General features: G+C 44.5%; 1 protein-coding gene across 1 annotated transcript; it reads right to left on the bottom strand.

Annotated features, from left to right (window-relative positions):
* Positions 1-5,217: 5,217 nt before the first annotated feature.
* On the bottom strand, positions 5,218-13,335 carry LOC123412990. The gene is made up of 11 exons (XM_045105938.1): positions 13,008-13,335; positions 12,808-12,897; positions 12,203-12,447; positions 11,687-11,775; positions 11,501-11,604; positions 11,071-11,176; positions 10,913-10,988; positions 10,707-10,818; positions 6,192-6,723; positions 5,658-5,781; positions 5,218-5,466 (listed from the first exon to the last, which is right to left on the bottom strand). The coding sequence occupies exons 1-10, from the start codon at positions 13,207-13,209 to the stop codon at positions 5,691-5,693; spliced, it is 1,647 nt and encodes a 548-aa protein (XP_044961873.1). The 5' UTR covers positions 13,210-13,335; the 3' UTR covers positions 5,218-5,466; positions 5,658-5,690.
* Positions 13,336-14,197: the final 862 nt, after the last annotated feature.

Raw genomic sequence — 14,197 nt, 5'->3', positions numbered from 1 at the left:
CAGTGTTCAAGAAGGGTCTACCAAATATTATGCAACAAAAATCATCTTGTGGTGAGCCAAGTACTACAAAATGAGTGGGGTATTTTACTTTCCCACACAAGACTTCAACATCTCTAACAATCCCAAGTGGTGTGATGGTGTCTGTATTAGCAAGTTTAATAGTAACATCTATGTCTTCTATCTCACGGGTGCTATCCCATGCATAATTTCTTGATATAAGGTAAAAGGTATAGCGCTACAACTAGCACCCATATCACATAAACCATGATAGCAATGATCTCCTATTTTGACTGAAATGACACGCATGCCCACAACAGGTCTATTCTTATCTTTAGTATCAGGTTTGGCAATTCTAGCAGCTTCATTATAGAAATAAATAGCATGCCCATCAATATTGTCTTCCAAGAGATCTTTAACCATATGTGTACTAGGTTCTACCTTGATTTTCTCATATGGTTTGGTTGTTCTAACATAACTTTTATTAACCAGAGTTGAAGCTTTAGCATGTTCCTTTATCCTAACAGGGAAAGGTGGTTTCTCAATGTAAGAGTAGGCACAACTGGGTCAACATTATAAATAATAGTTTAAGCTTCAACTTTGATTGGTTCTTCAATTTTTTTCTTTAATAGGAGGATGATATTTAAATCATTTCTCTCTAGGGAGATCAACATGAGCAGCAAAGGTTTCACAAAATGAGGCTAATATCTCAAAGTCAAGTCCATACTTAGTGCTAAAATCATTAAAAGCATCGGTATTCATAAAAGATTTAACACAATCAAACTTAGGTTTTATACCTCACTCTTTACCTTCGTCGAGCTCCCAGTCTTCAGAGTTGCATTTAATTCTTTCTAAATGATCCCACCTGAATTCAGTAGTCTTCTTGATAAAAGAACACGAGCAAGAAGTATTGAGCATGGTTTGATCATTACGAGAATGTGAGCGCCTGGCTTAATAGGAATGATAGACTACTCATATCAACAAGGAATTCCTTCTTTTTCGGGAGCGCAGAAAAGACTAGTGTTGGTATGTGGGGCCAGTCTAGATCCCGCTAGGCGTAACGGGGTGTTACAATTGGTAACAGAGCCGACCCTTGCGGTTACACGGGCATGCACGGGTCAGGTGCTTAGGCATGTTGCGCATGGCGTGTGTGGCCCATTGTAGCATACAGCATGGTACATGTGTCAGACTAGACGCGCATGCATGTGCCAAAAGGGAACGTTCCCGATGGGCCGACGAGGATGTTGGTTCCTTTGAGTGGGGTGTATGTGAGAGCATGGCTTAATAGGAATGATAGACTACTCATATCAACAAGGAATTCCTTCTTTTCCGGGAGCCCACTCGAAAAGAACTTCAAAGTTAAGTGTGCTTGGCTTGGAGCAATTCTAGGATGCGTGATAGACCGGGAAGTTGGTCCCGGGTGCGCACGAGTGAGGACAAAGTACGCAGAATAGACTAGTGTTGGTGTGTGGGGCCACTCTAGATCCCGCCACGCATAATGGGGTATTAGAAAGAAAGCCAAGCATAAAAATTCTGAACAATAATTTCTCTCGAGAGCTCATGATTGGGGCATGAATATAACATTGCCTTCAGCCTCCCCCAAGCTAGAGCGATCCTTTCTCCTTCATGAGGCCAAAAATTATAGATAAAATTCCGATCATGATGAACAAGATGCATAGGATAAAACTTTTGGTAAAACTCCAATTGCAATTGATTCCAGTTCCAAGATCTTGCATCATCACATAGCCTTCCTTTAAGTCTGGTTGGCATTAAATTTGATTTAACTCTTTTCGTATATCCTTTCATTCGCATGCATTCCTTCTTAAATGTGATGCATGTCTTTTCTAATTGATTAGTAGGAAATCGTTTTGCATGATTTTTTAATGACAGCTTGAAAGAGATGATAAGCTGAGATCTAATTTTCAAAAAATATGAAGGGACTAACATCCCTTGCCCACTTACCTAACGCCTTGATCGTAGAGCTTTTTCCAACAAATCCAACACACCGGACTGGGGGAGTATCATGATCCATGATGCCATTCAAAGACTATAAGAAACTATATATTGTAAAATCTTTTTTCACAACCTACTACAAATGATGTTAGAAAAATAACAAAATCATGTAACATTGCCTTCATCCTCCCCCAAGCTAGAGCGATCCTTTCTCCTTCATGAGGCCAAAAATTATAGATAAAATTCCGATCATGATGAACAAGATGCATAGGATAAAACTTTTGATAAAACTCCAATTGCAATCGATTCCAGTTCCAAGATCTTGCATCATCACATAGCCTTCCTTTAAGTTTGGTTGGCATTAAATTTGATTTAACTCTTTTCGTATATCCTTTCATTCACATGCATTCCTTCTTAAATGTGATGCATGTCTTTTCTAATTGATTAGCAGGAAATCGTTTTGCATGATTTTTTAATGATAGCTTGAAAGAGATGATAAGCTGAGATCTAATTTTCAAAAAATATGAAGGGACTAACATCCCTTGCCCACTTACCTAACGCCTTGATCGTAGAGCTTTTTCCAACAAATCCAACACACCGGACTGGGGGAGTATCATGATCCATGATGCCATTCAAAGACTATAAGAAACAATATATTGTAAAATGTTTTTTCACAACCTATTATAAATGATGTTAGAAAAATAACAAAATCATGTAATGTGCAATTATGGAATCGTCGGGAAATGCACATATTATTCCATTTCCCAAAATAATGAAGCTTTGAGGTATATGTTCCTTGACATGAAAGCATATGCTTCTAGGACCAATTTTTCTCATTCCCAACTTCCAAGTGTCTACTACTTATGTACGGCTTCTAGGACCAATCGAAATTACAGAACTTCATATCGACTTGGTGATCACCATTGATTTGTAGATGTTAGGGCATCTCTAACGGTGATCCGCATATTTTTGTCCGGTATCCATTAGCAGGTAGAAGGGGTCAGTTTATGATTACGGATGCATGAGTCGGCCATCCAATTATGTGCATACATCAAACAATTTATCAACAAACCGGATGAATTTTATGCAAACACAACGGGTTTTATATAAACCAGACTAAATTCATTATATTTTGGGCACATTCTAACTAAAACAGGTAAAATTATGTGCACATCCGGCCGCATGAACCTCCATTCCCACGACACGAATACACTACACTAGTCTATGGCCGGTTGTGGTGAATCCCTTTGTCTTCTTCATGCCCGGCAGCCCGCTCATCAGACTGTCGGAATCTCCGAAGGTATATCCTCCCACTTTCCCTAGCTCTGGATACGCCACTCGTCGGAGTGGCAAAGGGGGGTGCTTCAGCCGAAGGGGAAGTCATCAACTTCCGTGAAGCGTGGATCCATGCTTGTTTTTGGGGCGGGGAACGATGGTGGTCGGAGAGGACGAGACACCGGCTATGGAACTCGGTGACTCGCGTGTAGTGGCCTTCCTGGGACCAAAGCAGCGGTAGCCTCCCATGTTCTACTTTTCCTCGATGTTCTTGGCGAATGCGGGCATGCTGGACACCGACCCGTCGAGCTCCGCGTAGCCAGCTTCTTTCTCTGTCCACGGGTCGTGATTCCGCCAATGTTGACGGGAGATGGCACGGCGGATGGCCTCGTCCATGCCATCCATGATGCCCTCTCCGTCGTACTTCCCTGCATGCCTACATGAAGCAACTCGCCGCTCCTATGCAAGCTAGCTTCGAGCGATGAGTTGTTGAACTCAATGCCGGCGTCAAGCGGCAACTTGCTCCGTCAGGCTAGGCGGGGAAGGTGGAGCCATGAGTTACCTGGCTCGTATCCGACGGGCCACCCATACGGCTTTTATGCCGAAGAACTACTCTTCCGGCTCGTCGAATGCCATCGAAAGGGTGAAAATGGTGGAAGGAGGAGATGAGGAGCAGAGGAGTGATGTGATTCCTGCCCTCCGTTTGGCCTCCTTTAAATAGCGACCAGGCACGAGGAATTTGTTCGACGTTGAATGAACGTGTGGCCGAAGTAGGTTTATCGACACACGTGCGGGTTTAATAAAGGTGTTTGAATGCGACGAGGAGATGTGTTCGGTCGGGCGTGCAGCGGGTAGTGCCCTCGGCCGGCGTGCCACTTAAATGCTGGAGTCAGTGAGAAGATGTGTCCATTCAGGTCCGGTCCAGGTTCAATGCAAAGCGGTCGCCCAACAACGGCATGAATGTGAGTAGGTAGCGTCAGGCAGTAACGGGTGGACCAAGGCGATGAGAAGAGGACGTGAGTGTTGTCCGGACGCCCGCAAAGCCCTTCACTTTTGTATTTGATTTGCAGGAGAAAACATATTTAAACTACTCTACGGGTCAATGAAGACTTGTGTTGGATGGCTTCTTCAGTTTCAACGGATGCGAGCAGTTTAAGGATCTACATTGAAGATGCCCTTAAGGAGCATGAGGAGCATGGTGGACACAAAACCGGTGAGCTTATCGCGTACAAGTAAACACTATAGCTTTGCTCTACCGTCAGGGACCTCAGCCCCGAAAAGGAGTAGAGGACACGCTAAAAAAAACAGCTTAGCTTAAACGGGAAGAATTTCCCCCATATAGAGGAGAGAAAATCCGGCCAAACTACTCGTGGACAAGGCTTGATTGTGTGCACGCGATGATTGCTACCTTTGGCGCGATATTAACAAGAAACTTTGGCACGAGATGCTTCGCCGGTTCCCCCTGACCCCCTTTTTCCATTGCCCCGTCATCTGATCAATCCGATAAAGATCTGTTTCTCAGAAAAGGAAAAGAACCTCGATGCCACCACATCCAATACACAGGAAATGATGCGGCCGATGCCACCACCAGAACCTCGATGCATAGTGCAATGGCGTCATAGGCAAGATCTAGTAGCACGTATGATTGCACCGGATTGTTCGCGTGGCCCCGTCTCGCAAGGGGGGTTGTCAGAGGGCGAGGGTGGCGAAAGGGGAAAGGGATTGAAGGTGGGCGTTCAGTCACCCGATATTTCCGGCTCGCTAATGAGTGCTCGGAGCTCGCTGCCTGCCCCATGCCTCCTCCGCCTCTGCCTGCCTGCGTCTGCGTGTGGCGAATCAGGAACAGTAACTGCGGTAGATAGGTTCATGCGCTGTGTCCTTTTCCTCTCAGAGGGACGAGTCATGAGTGCACGGGTGATTTGGCGCTACTTGTGTTGTGGGTAACGTCGTGCGGCGCGGGTGTATGATTCAGCTCCCGCTGTCGCCGCCATGAAAGGTTCATATCCTCGTCCATTTACATTTGTTTGGAACTCAATGGTACATACAGTACCTTAGTGACGATCTGGTAAAACACAGTTCGTCAAAACTTACTAGAGGGAATAGAATGGCATACATTCGTCAACCCGTTACAATCCTGGCCCAGCTGGGTACATCGTCGCACAATGGAGCCCCCAAATATTTCTCTCGAGTAGCAGCCTCCCAGGCCACCAATTTTTTTTTAAAGGAGTTGGCCACCAAAAACTGGAACAGCAAAAAACGGGCATTGCCCATGAGACAACCATCAACAAGTCACTAATAAAAGCCAAAAGGTAAAGAAGGGCCTGGCAGATACTGGCATTCCATTCTGGTGAGGGGAGTACTTGTAATTGACAGTCGAAGCGATGGCGACATAAAACATGATTATTATTTTTTCACATCAAGTTGAGACTTACACCAAATAAAATGCCAGGTTTTTGTTTGCAGGCTCAATCAGCTGGGACTCGCCATCTTCTCACCGCCCTCTCGAGTACCTCAGCACGTTCATGCACGCGCGCTGCTTCCTGCTCCACCCAGGACCTGATACAGAAAAGGAACTGGCGTCATATATGGATATCCAGGATGGTGAGTCCGCACAAAAGAGCTAACTTGCATACAATTCAGACAGATGATCTTGACCACTCCTTTGACATCAATGGAATAATAGATTCTACATGATTTTCATTCAATAAAGTATAAGTTATTTTCCGCTTATTAAATTTTCGCAGATGGACAGGTTTAACAATATGCAGAGTTCACACTAGGATAAAGCACTTTTTCCTGAACTAGAGCATGCGCACGTAAATTTTCAATGCCCACTCTGATATAAGATGATAAACTAATGTTTCCTTGGTACCATATAAATATATAACCACGGTGCAGGGTCTGCAAGTGCTATGTATTAGAACCATATACTCATAACCAAGAGTGAAGGTTGTATAATGACATACCTTAGCATAGTAAGAGCTTCCTTCTCAGCTTCAAGATATGATTTAGCTTCAGTGACAGCTTGGTGCTTGCTGCTCATATCAGAGGACAACTTTTCCAGATTTTCTTCATCAGCCATGACCTCTAGACTCTGGGTGGCTAGTCTATCATACATGCCATCAACTTCTGACCTTAAACATACGAGTTCCTGATTCTGACGCTCTAAAGCTGATTTTTCTTTTAGCAAGTCTGCAATTTCCTTTTCTTGATCCGTCCTCTCATTTGCAAGCTCGTGCAAAACATCTTGAAGATGCTTCTCAACTTCAAACCCATGGTCTTGCTCCTTTTTCATCTTGTCTTCCCAATAATGTTTTATATCCCCTCTATTAATTAACTCTTCCATCATTTCACCCATAACAGAAAGCCGGGACTGGTTTTCTGCTTCAAGTCTATTTAGTTCATCGCGTACCACTTCTTCCATTCTACCACTGGTCAGTGCAGCAGCCGCTTGTGCTTTTGTTACAGGCTTATGATGTTGAAGGCGCCTGGTGTTTCCTATCAAATACAGGCATAGCACGCATAAATTAATGATCTTAGCTGATCCGCTAAGATTTAAGTACTGATGTTGGCAACAATATGAATCGCAAAATGACACTAGAGGGCAATATCTAGTACGAGCAACAGTTCTTGTACTGGTGCGTTCATACAGAAAATAGTCAGCTAAGGTCATGCTTGTCCATAAGTCCACAACTTTTTGTAACAGTTGTTAAACCAAAACATAAAGATATCATCATAGAATCAAGTACCAGGAGAAATATGCAGTTGAAGTAATCAACAGACTGTAATGGCCTAATTTGGCACACTTAATGTCTTCCCCAGAACATGAAAACCACTTAACATTCCCAAAAAGTTACAGTTAGATCCCTCTAATATAGATTCATACATTGAGCAGGCAAATGAGACAGAGAAGCTTTGAGTGGGGAAAGCATATATAGGGCAAAGTTGCCCAAATTTATAAGTTCAACTAGCCCTAGATTCTTTACTTGATAACACGAGCTCCATCTATATTGTTTACATAGAAATAACCCTGTGCAATCCTGGTTCAGGACAAAGAGAACAGAGAAAACAGACCATGCTGAGCAAAGAAAACTTTCATTGCCACTGGAAATAATTGATAGTAGAATCCACAACCAATTATTATTTTAGAGGAACTTTGCCGTAACAAACTTGCTCTTTTCTTTTTTTTTTTTTGAGAAAACGCAAAAGACTTTTGCGGTTCATTGTATTGAAAAGAAGGGGTTTAGTACAATCCTCCTAGGAGGCATATTTACAAGGTGTTATAGGGAATTCATCCAATACAGAGAAGAAAACAAACTAAAGGCTGAAAAAGTCACACTGCTATATGACTTATTGTGTGGAGGGTAAACATGGGTGGTGGTTAGCCGAGAACGTCCGATTAGTCTAAAGGCCTGCCATGGTGGAGTGCAGGTGCAAGATAGCCAGGGTTCTCAGAGGTAAACCTCCCCTTTAAGGCCCCCTTTGTTTGGGCTACGGATTCCTGAGAATCACTGTGGGTCTGGACTCCTGAGAAACAGCTGTGGCTTTGGATTCCCAAGAATCAAAATCAGCTTGTTTGTTTAACCTACTATGGGACAGCTGTAGGAACTGTAGGGGTTATGAAATGCCAGTAATGCCCCTGAATGTTGAGTATGACTTCTATATGCTTATTCAGTGCAAATTAGTTGTGTTTTCGAGTTTAGAGAGAAATGACATGTACAGTTAATTCAGTGCAAATTCACAGATCACAGTTGTTAGGATTCACCCAAGAATCAATTACATCAAAATCATGAACACACGTGCACACAAAACTTATAGCCAAGGGCTCTCGTCGTGCCCTTCCACAGAACAGTCTAGACAGTAGAGTGGTAGACATACACGGACCGGACATCCTAGAACTAGTCGGACACTACCTTGAAACGTACCTGAACTAGTACTCAAACTAACGCAACACGCTACGCACTAGTTTAGTGCTAACTCACGGCTCACATGGGCATGCATGTGTGCTAGACTCGGCTAAACGAGATTACTTCTAACAACAGCAAGGTTTAACCTGAACTTCTCTGAACCTTAGTACAAATGAGTATCCAATCATTCTATCAAGTGATCCATATTATCTCACAAGTTTCAGGCCACCTGATCTGAAACAAAGGGAATCCTCTAGCAATCTAATCCATGTGGGGAGCGAACTGTGCTCCCACTAAGGTATCGATCGAGAAGTCCCTATGCATCATACATAGCCCCGAAGATTCACTACATCACGCATGCATGGACATCGAGGTAGCAGCACCTGCTCCTGTGTGCGGCCTCCTCCCGCCGGCCTTGGCGCCCTCGCACATAGCCCCTACGCCCGCTCTCCTCTCGCAGCCTTGCAGGCTACGTCGCCTGCGGACACAGCCACTCAGGCACGATGGCGGCGTCTCCCGGTGCGCGCCACAGCACCGCTATGCCGGGCGTCGACCGGGCCTACGGGGACGCTGCCACAAGGAGACGGCCGACGAGGCCCTATGGGAGCCCCTACGCTCGCTCTCCTCTCGCAGCCTTGCAGGCTACACCGCCTGCGGACACAGACACTCAGGCACGACGGCGGCGTCTCCCAGTGCGCGCCACAGCACCGCTACGCCTGGCGTCAACCGGGCCTACGAGGACACTGCCACAAGGAGCCGGCCGACGAGGCCCTATGGGCCGCCGCCATCCTCCCCCTCCCTCGGAGGCGGCGGTTGGGGGAATATCTCAAGAGAGATGAGAGAGGACTGGTTGGAACGTCGACGGTTCGCTCGGGTGAGGACTACAGTGGCAATTTCATTGTAATTTTGATTGAAGAAAGGGGTAAGCACCCAAAACGAACCGTTTTCTTTTGCGGGGAGCTTCAAAATCCCTAGAATCATCAAAACCACTGCTTCCAGCTTCGCTTCGCTGGTATTTCCCCTTTTTACAAACTATTCTGGGAAGCTATGTAGGAATCTGAGGTGTTTGTTTGAGCTTCAGATTTTGGAAGGCCTAGAATCTGGGAATCAGTAACTGCAGCCCAAACAAAAGCCACCTGAATAGTTTATACATTGACCGTCGATTTGTCTTCCCCGTACAGCCTCTCTCTCTCTCTCTCTTTACTATAAAGAGTCAATCCTCTAGTACAACTGAAATAGAACCCCACCGTAGTATGAAGTCAAGAGACTTCCAATTTGGTGTGTCCCCCTGACCTGGAACGAACAGACCCTGCAACCAATTAGTGCCAACACTAATCTGGTGCTAACTGATTGATTCTGAAACCAAGTTGATGGAACCAATGCTAATATGAACTCAAAAGACTTCCAATCAGGTGTCTCTCCAGACTTCCAAACAAACTGAACCTGAAACAAATTAGGTGTCAATCAACTGACTTCGTGACCATGTCGATGGATGTAAAGGCCCTGTGCTGCTGCACGCAGAGACAGATATCCTTGTGGGCACACCTGCTGTAGTACTTCTACTACATGATACATACAACTTGAGAATAAAAATAACAGCATAACTTTATGCATGAGCTCAATAGTAGAAAAAATAAGCCAAATAACTGAAAGAGAGGCAGAGACCGCAGAGATGCATGACACTGAAACAAAGCACATGGAAAACACAAGTTAAAACACACCATTAGCATATGGCAAAGTAAAACAGAGCTCCCAGTCACTAAAATAAGAAATCATCAAAATTACAAAGGAAACTTTAGTCTTCATAATGTTAATACTAATCTTGATGCGTGCGCGGTGCGCCGGTGGCCGGACTCGCGGAGCTGGCTGTTCGTGGCTGTGTGGTTCATGAAGACTCGGCCAGGTCGTTCGAGTCGTACGGCCTGAAGCAATTGCGTCGGCCGAGCCATTGGGCAGCCGTGGACTGCAGACGTGCGTGGACGTGCATGTTGTTAGTTGGTTAACTAGCTACATGGACGGCCGGGTCGTGTGGACATTGTGGTGAAGCTGAACATGAGCGTGAGGATAGCTAGGGAATGGTTAGTGGCTGGCGTGTGGTCATGCGTGCGTGTGTGTGCACCGGGTATAAAACCACCCCTCATGTATTGCTAGTTGTTGCGACGGTGTGAGGGAGACTGAGGAGAGATGTAGTCTCCAGGTGTGTGCACGCGTTCACCATGATGAGGAAGATGTAGTCTCTGTCGGGACTGTGGTGTGCCCGGTCGACAGGAGAGTTCTTTTGGGTAGTACTACGTGTGTGTGTGTGTACCTCCATGTATGTGTTCGAGTCCTTGTGAGAAATAAAGCCAAGATACAGGCGTTCGTGCACCGCGGCGTTCGTTGCCGGGAAAATCGTGGTGTCTCCTTCGTCTACCTCCGCCCGGCGTTTCTGTCGCCGGGAGGCCGCTAGGCGTGTGTCGCCGAGGAGGGTTTGTGTGTCCCAACAGATAATCCTGTTAGTAATGCAATTTATAGAAAATCCTAGCCTTGCAACCAATTGACGGCATATATAAATAAATTATTAGCAGATCATACCAAAAACTTTGCTGACGATGTTGTGGTCACCATCAAACAAGTCCGTAAGTACGGACGCTGTTACATCTGGCCAAGCGCTCAAATCCAAAGTATGAACATTTTTACTCAGCATCTGGACTGTAACCAGAGTCAGGATTCACAGAAGAATGAAACAAGAGAATAGAAACACTGCAGTAGAACACATAAAAATCAGAAGATATATGTACCTTTTGGTCTAATTCTGATGCAAATGGATACTCCACTAGTAGTTTCCAGTTAACAAGATCAAAACGTGACAGATAACTACAGCAACAAAGAATGCTTTTTATTAAAACATCTTAGTTATCACCATTAAGGGGAAACTATAAATTCCATATGTTAGTACCTTTCAGGTAGGAAGTTGGAATTTCTGTTGGCACTTTGATAGCCATTTGTCGATGTTCCAAAGAAGCTTGATAGCTTGCTAGGCACAATGCCAGATTCTCCTAAAGCTTTTCACCATCAAAACAATTATTAGATTACCAGCATCTGAAAATCCAACGAAAAATATTTTGTTTCACAACATAGGCTCAGAAATCAAAAGAGCGTCACTTGACATTGCATGCCCAAAGTAGTGTGGAAGGAAAGACCATCTATTTGTTCGTTACCAGGTTCAACACAAAATCATAAATAAGCACTACGAAGGTGGGGTGTGTGCATTGCCAAGACTTGCTGTGGTCAGCATCGGTTTGGCTAGGTGCATATGAAGCCTATCTTTGAGATGTAAGGAATTGCTACACAAAGCTTTAGGCCATTCAATATACATAGAGACTTACACTGAATATACAAGAAATCCGGGTCATCAAAATTTACATCATCAAACGCACTTTCGACTGAACCAGAAGTTATTAGATTCGGTATGATCCTGTGCATCCTTTTCCTGCAAGACAGTGATAAATAAGGCGATGCTAAAATGCCATGCAAAGCTCAGATGTTTTTTAAATACTGCATTGCTTCATTACCTCTCTAATTTAGAGCATAATTTAACAAACCATCTTGCAAATTCCCTCCTGGTACAAAAGTCACCAGAGCTAGCATCATTCTCAATTATCTGAGGCACAGAAAAGTGATAAACATCGTTAGAACTAATGTTGCTTTAAAATAACTGCATTTTTCTTACAGAAGACAGTTAAGCTGAAAGGGATTGACAAGTGACTCATAAATACACAGCACGTTGTGTAAACTACATAAACACTGGAAGTTCAAACATAGTAGGAGCGTAATTTAAGATCGACATGATATTTAATAAGTATTTTTTTTCAGGAATGATATTTAGATAAGTATATGAACTAGGTGATTAAGATATTGTTTTTCTTTGTCTAATTAATTGTCAGGTGATACTGCACAACAACACACAAAATTAATATGCAAAGAAGATGCAGAATCCAAGTGAGAAATAACAACAAGGATTTATTTTTCATATCAGGTGCCATACTGAAACCTAAACTAATATGTAAAGTTGTAAATATGTAACACACCTGTAGCTTCTTCAATATGGACAAAGCTTCCTCATGCATGGGATCTACAGGAACTGTGAAAGAAATACGGACACCACCAGCTGGTATATGATTTTGGCTTGAATCATTAGGTGATGTGTCATTCCTCTCATCAACATCTACCCTAGAAACATCAATTGCATCATCTTCAGGAATTTCTGTCGAGTCGGGCACTGAAAGCTTCTCTTGAACATAATGCAATGGGGCACCGATAAGTTGCTGTAAACCTGAAAAGCGCCATCGATTTTTTTAGTCTAGTTCTTCCATTACCCTGAAACGAGCTAACTCCATCACGGGCACGGCGAGGGGGGCATCGCTGCCATCGTAAACACGTCAGGCGTAAAGCTAATCTATAGCAGGCTAGCAGAGATTAATGTTGTACAAGAGTAGACAGTTCCCAACAACCAAACAATTCACAAGCACACCTTCCCATTTTGAAGTGCAAGAAGCTGGTGACAATAGTACAAGTACTTGGGTAACAAAGATTCAGACAAATTCTACAATGCTCTACTGTATTTCCACTATCCTCTTACAATTTCCAGGGACCAGTATTTACATTGTTGGGGCTAAAATGGGGACGAACTTACACTTCCTCGACGATGGAGAGCGCCACGCGATACCAGCCAAAGCGATCGCTGCCGAAGCACCCAATCCGACCACGAGAGATTTCCCGAACCCTGCAAATGCAATCCCCACGTGTCACAGCGGAACAACAAAATATCCTCTCAAAGGTACAGTATCTCCGCGTCCTGTGCACGTCGAGCAGCGTACTCAGTCAGAGATCTACCTGCCCTCCCCTTCTCCGCCGGTTGCTCGGGGAGCCACCAGCCGCCAAGCCCGTCGTCCGAGCTGCCGCCGCCGGCTGGGACCCAGCTAGCAGACGCCTTAGCGGCCGCGCGGCGGCGGAGCTGCGGAAGGAGAGGGGCGTGGTGCCGCGGTGGCGGCGGGGGCGGGGTGAGGCGGAGCGTGTAGGTGGTGGCGGTGGCCATGCCGCGGCGCGACCGAGGGCTAGGGTTTTTATGCCGCCGGCCTCATCGTACGGCGTCCATTTTGGGTCTAGTGCAAAAGTCCAACTCAACCGGCCGAGGCCAAATCCCCTGTTTTGACCCTTTTACGCCTCCTTTGATTCACAGGATTTGCATAGGAATTTTACAGGATTGGCATCGATTTTTTCCTCTACATGTTGTTTGATTCGCAGGATTGCATTCCTCAGAACCAATCCTATAGGTACTTCTTAGGGCCTCTTAGATTCGTAGGATTCTCAAAATGCAGAAATAGAAAAAAGTAGAAATAGAGTGGCACGTCCTTTTCTACACTACAGGATTTGGAAGTGTGTTTGATAGCATGGAAAAACAAAGGAATTCTATAAAAAGGTTTGAGTGGATGAAAATTTTCCTCCAAATGTAGTACAAACGAATCCTATGAAAAAAATTCAAAGGATTTCAATCCTACGAATCAAACGACCATCGTAGGAAAAAATCTTAAGGATCCAAATCCTTCAAAATCCAATGAAATTCCTTTGTATCAAAGGAGCCCTTAGTTCATTTTCACAGGAAAACAAGCATGAGGTTGGACTTCATAGAAAAATTCCTTTGTTTTGCTTACCCGACGTAGGATTTCAGTGGGCAGTGCATCCTATTCCTGAATGTTTCCTATTCCTATGCTTCCCGAACCGTGTGAATCAAAGGAGCCCTTAGCATACTTTAGCCCAATTTGACCGTTTGTAGAAAAAAAAATCGAATCTAACTCTTTTTCTATCATCACCTGTTGTGGCACTACGCATACACACCCTACAGCCATTTTTTATGATGGTAGGGTTTGGGTCAGCGCAGATAGCGTCGCCTGACCTTGCTGACGTGGATAAGTGCCTACCGTAGGATGTGGTTTTCTACCGCCACAACAGGTGGCGGTAGGATGTTGAGACATTTAATTCTTTTGTGACGGAATTAATTGTCTGAACACCCTATCGTCATCCGT

This window comes from Hordeum vulgare, chromosome 7H (genome assembly GCF_904849725.1).
Source record: "Hordeum vulgare subsp. vulgare chromosome 7H, MorexV3_pseudomolecules_assembly, whole genome shotgun sequence".
NCBI lineage: Eukaryota > Viridiplantae > Streptophyta > Magnoliopsida > Poales > Poaceae > Hordeum > Hordeum vulgare.
Note: the sequence above shows the minus strand (reverse complement) of the source record. Positions and strands in the feature narration are given on the sequence as shown.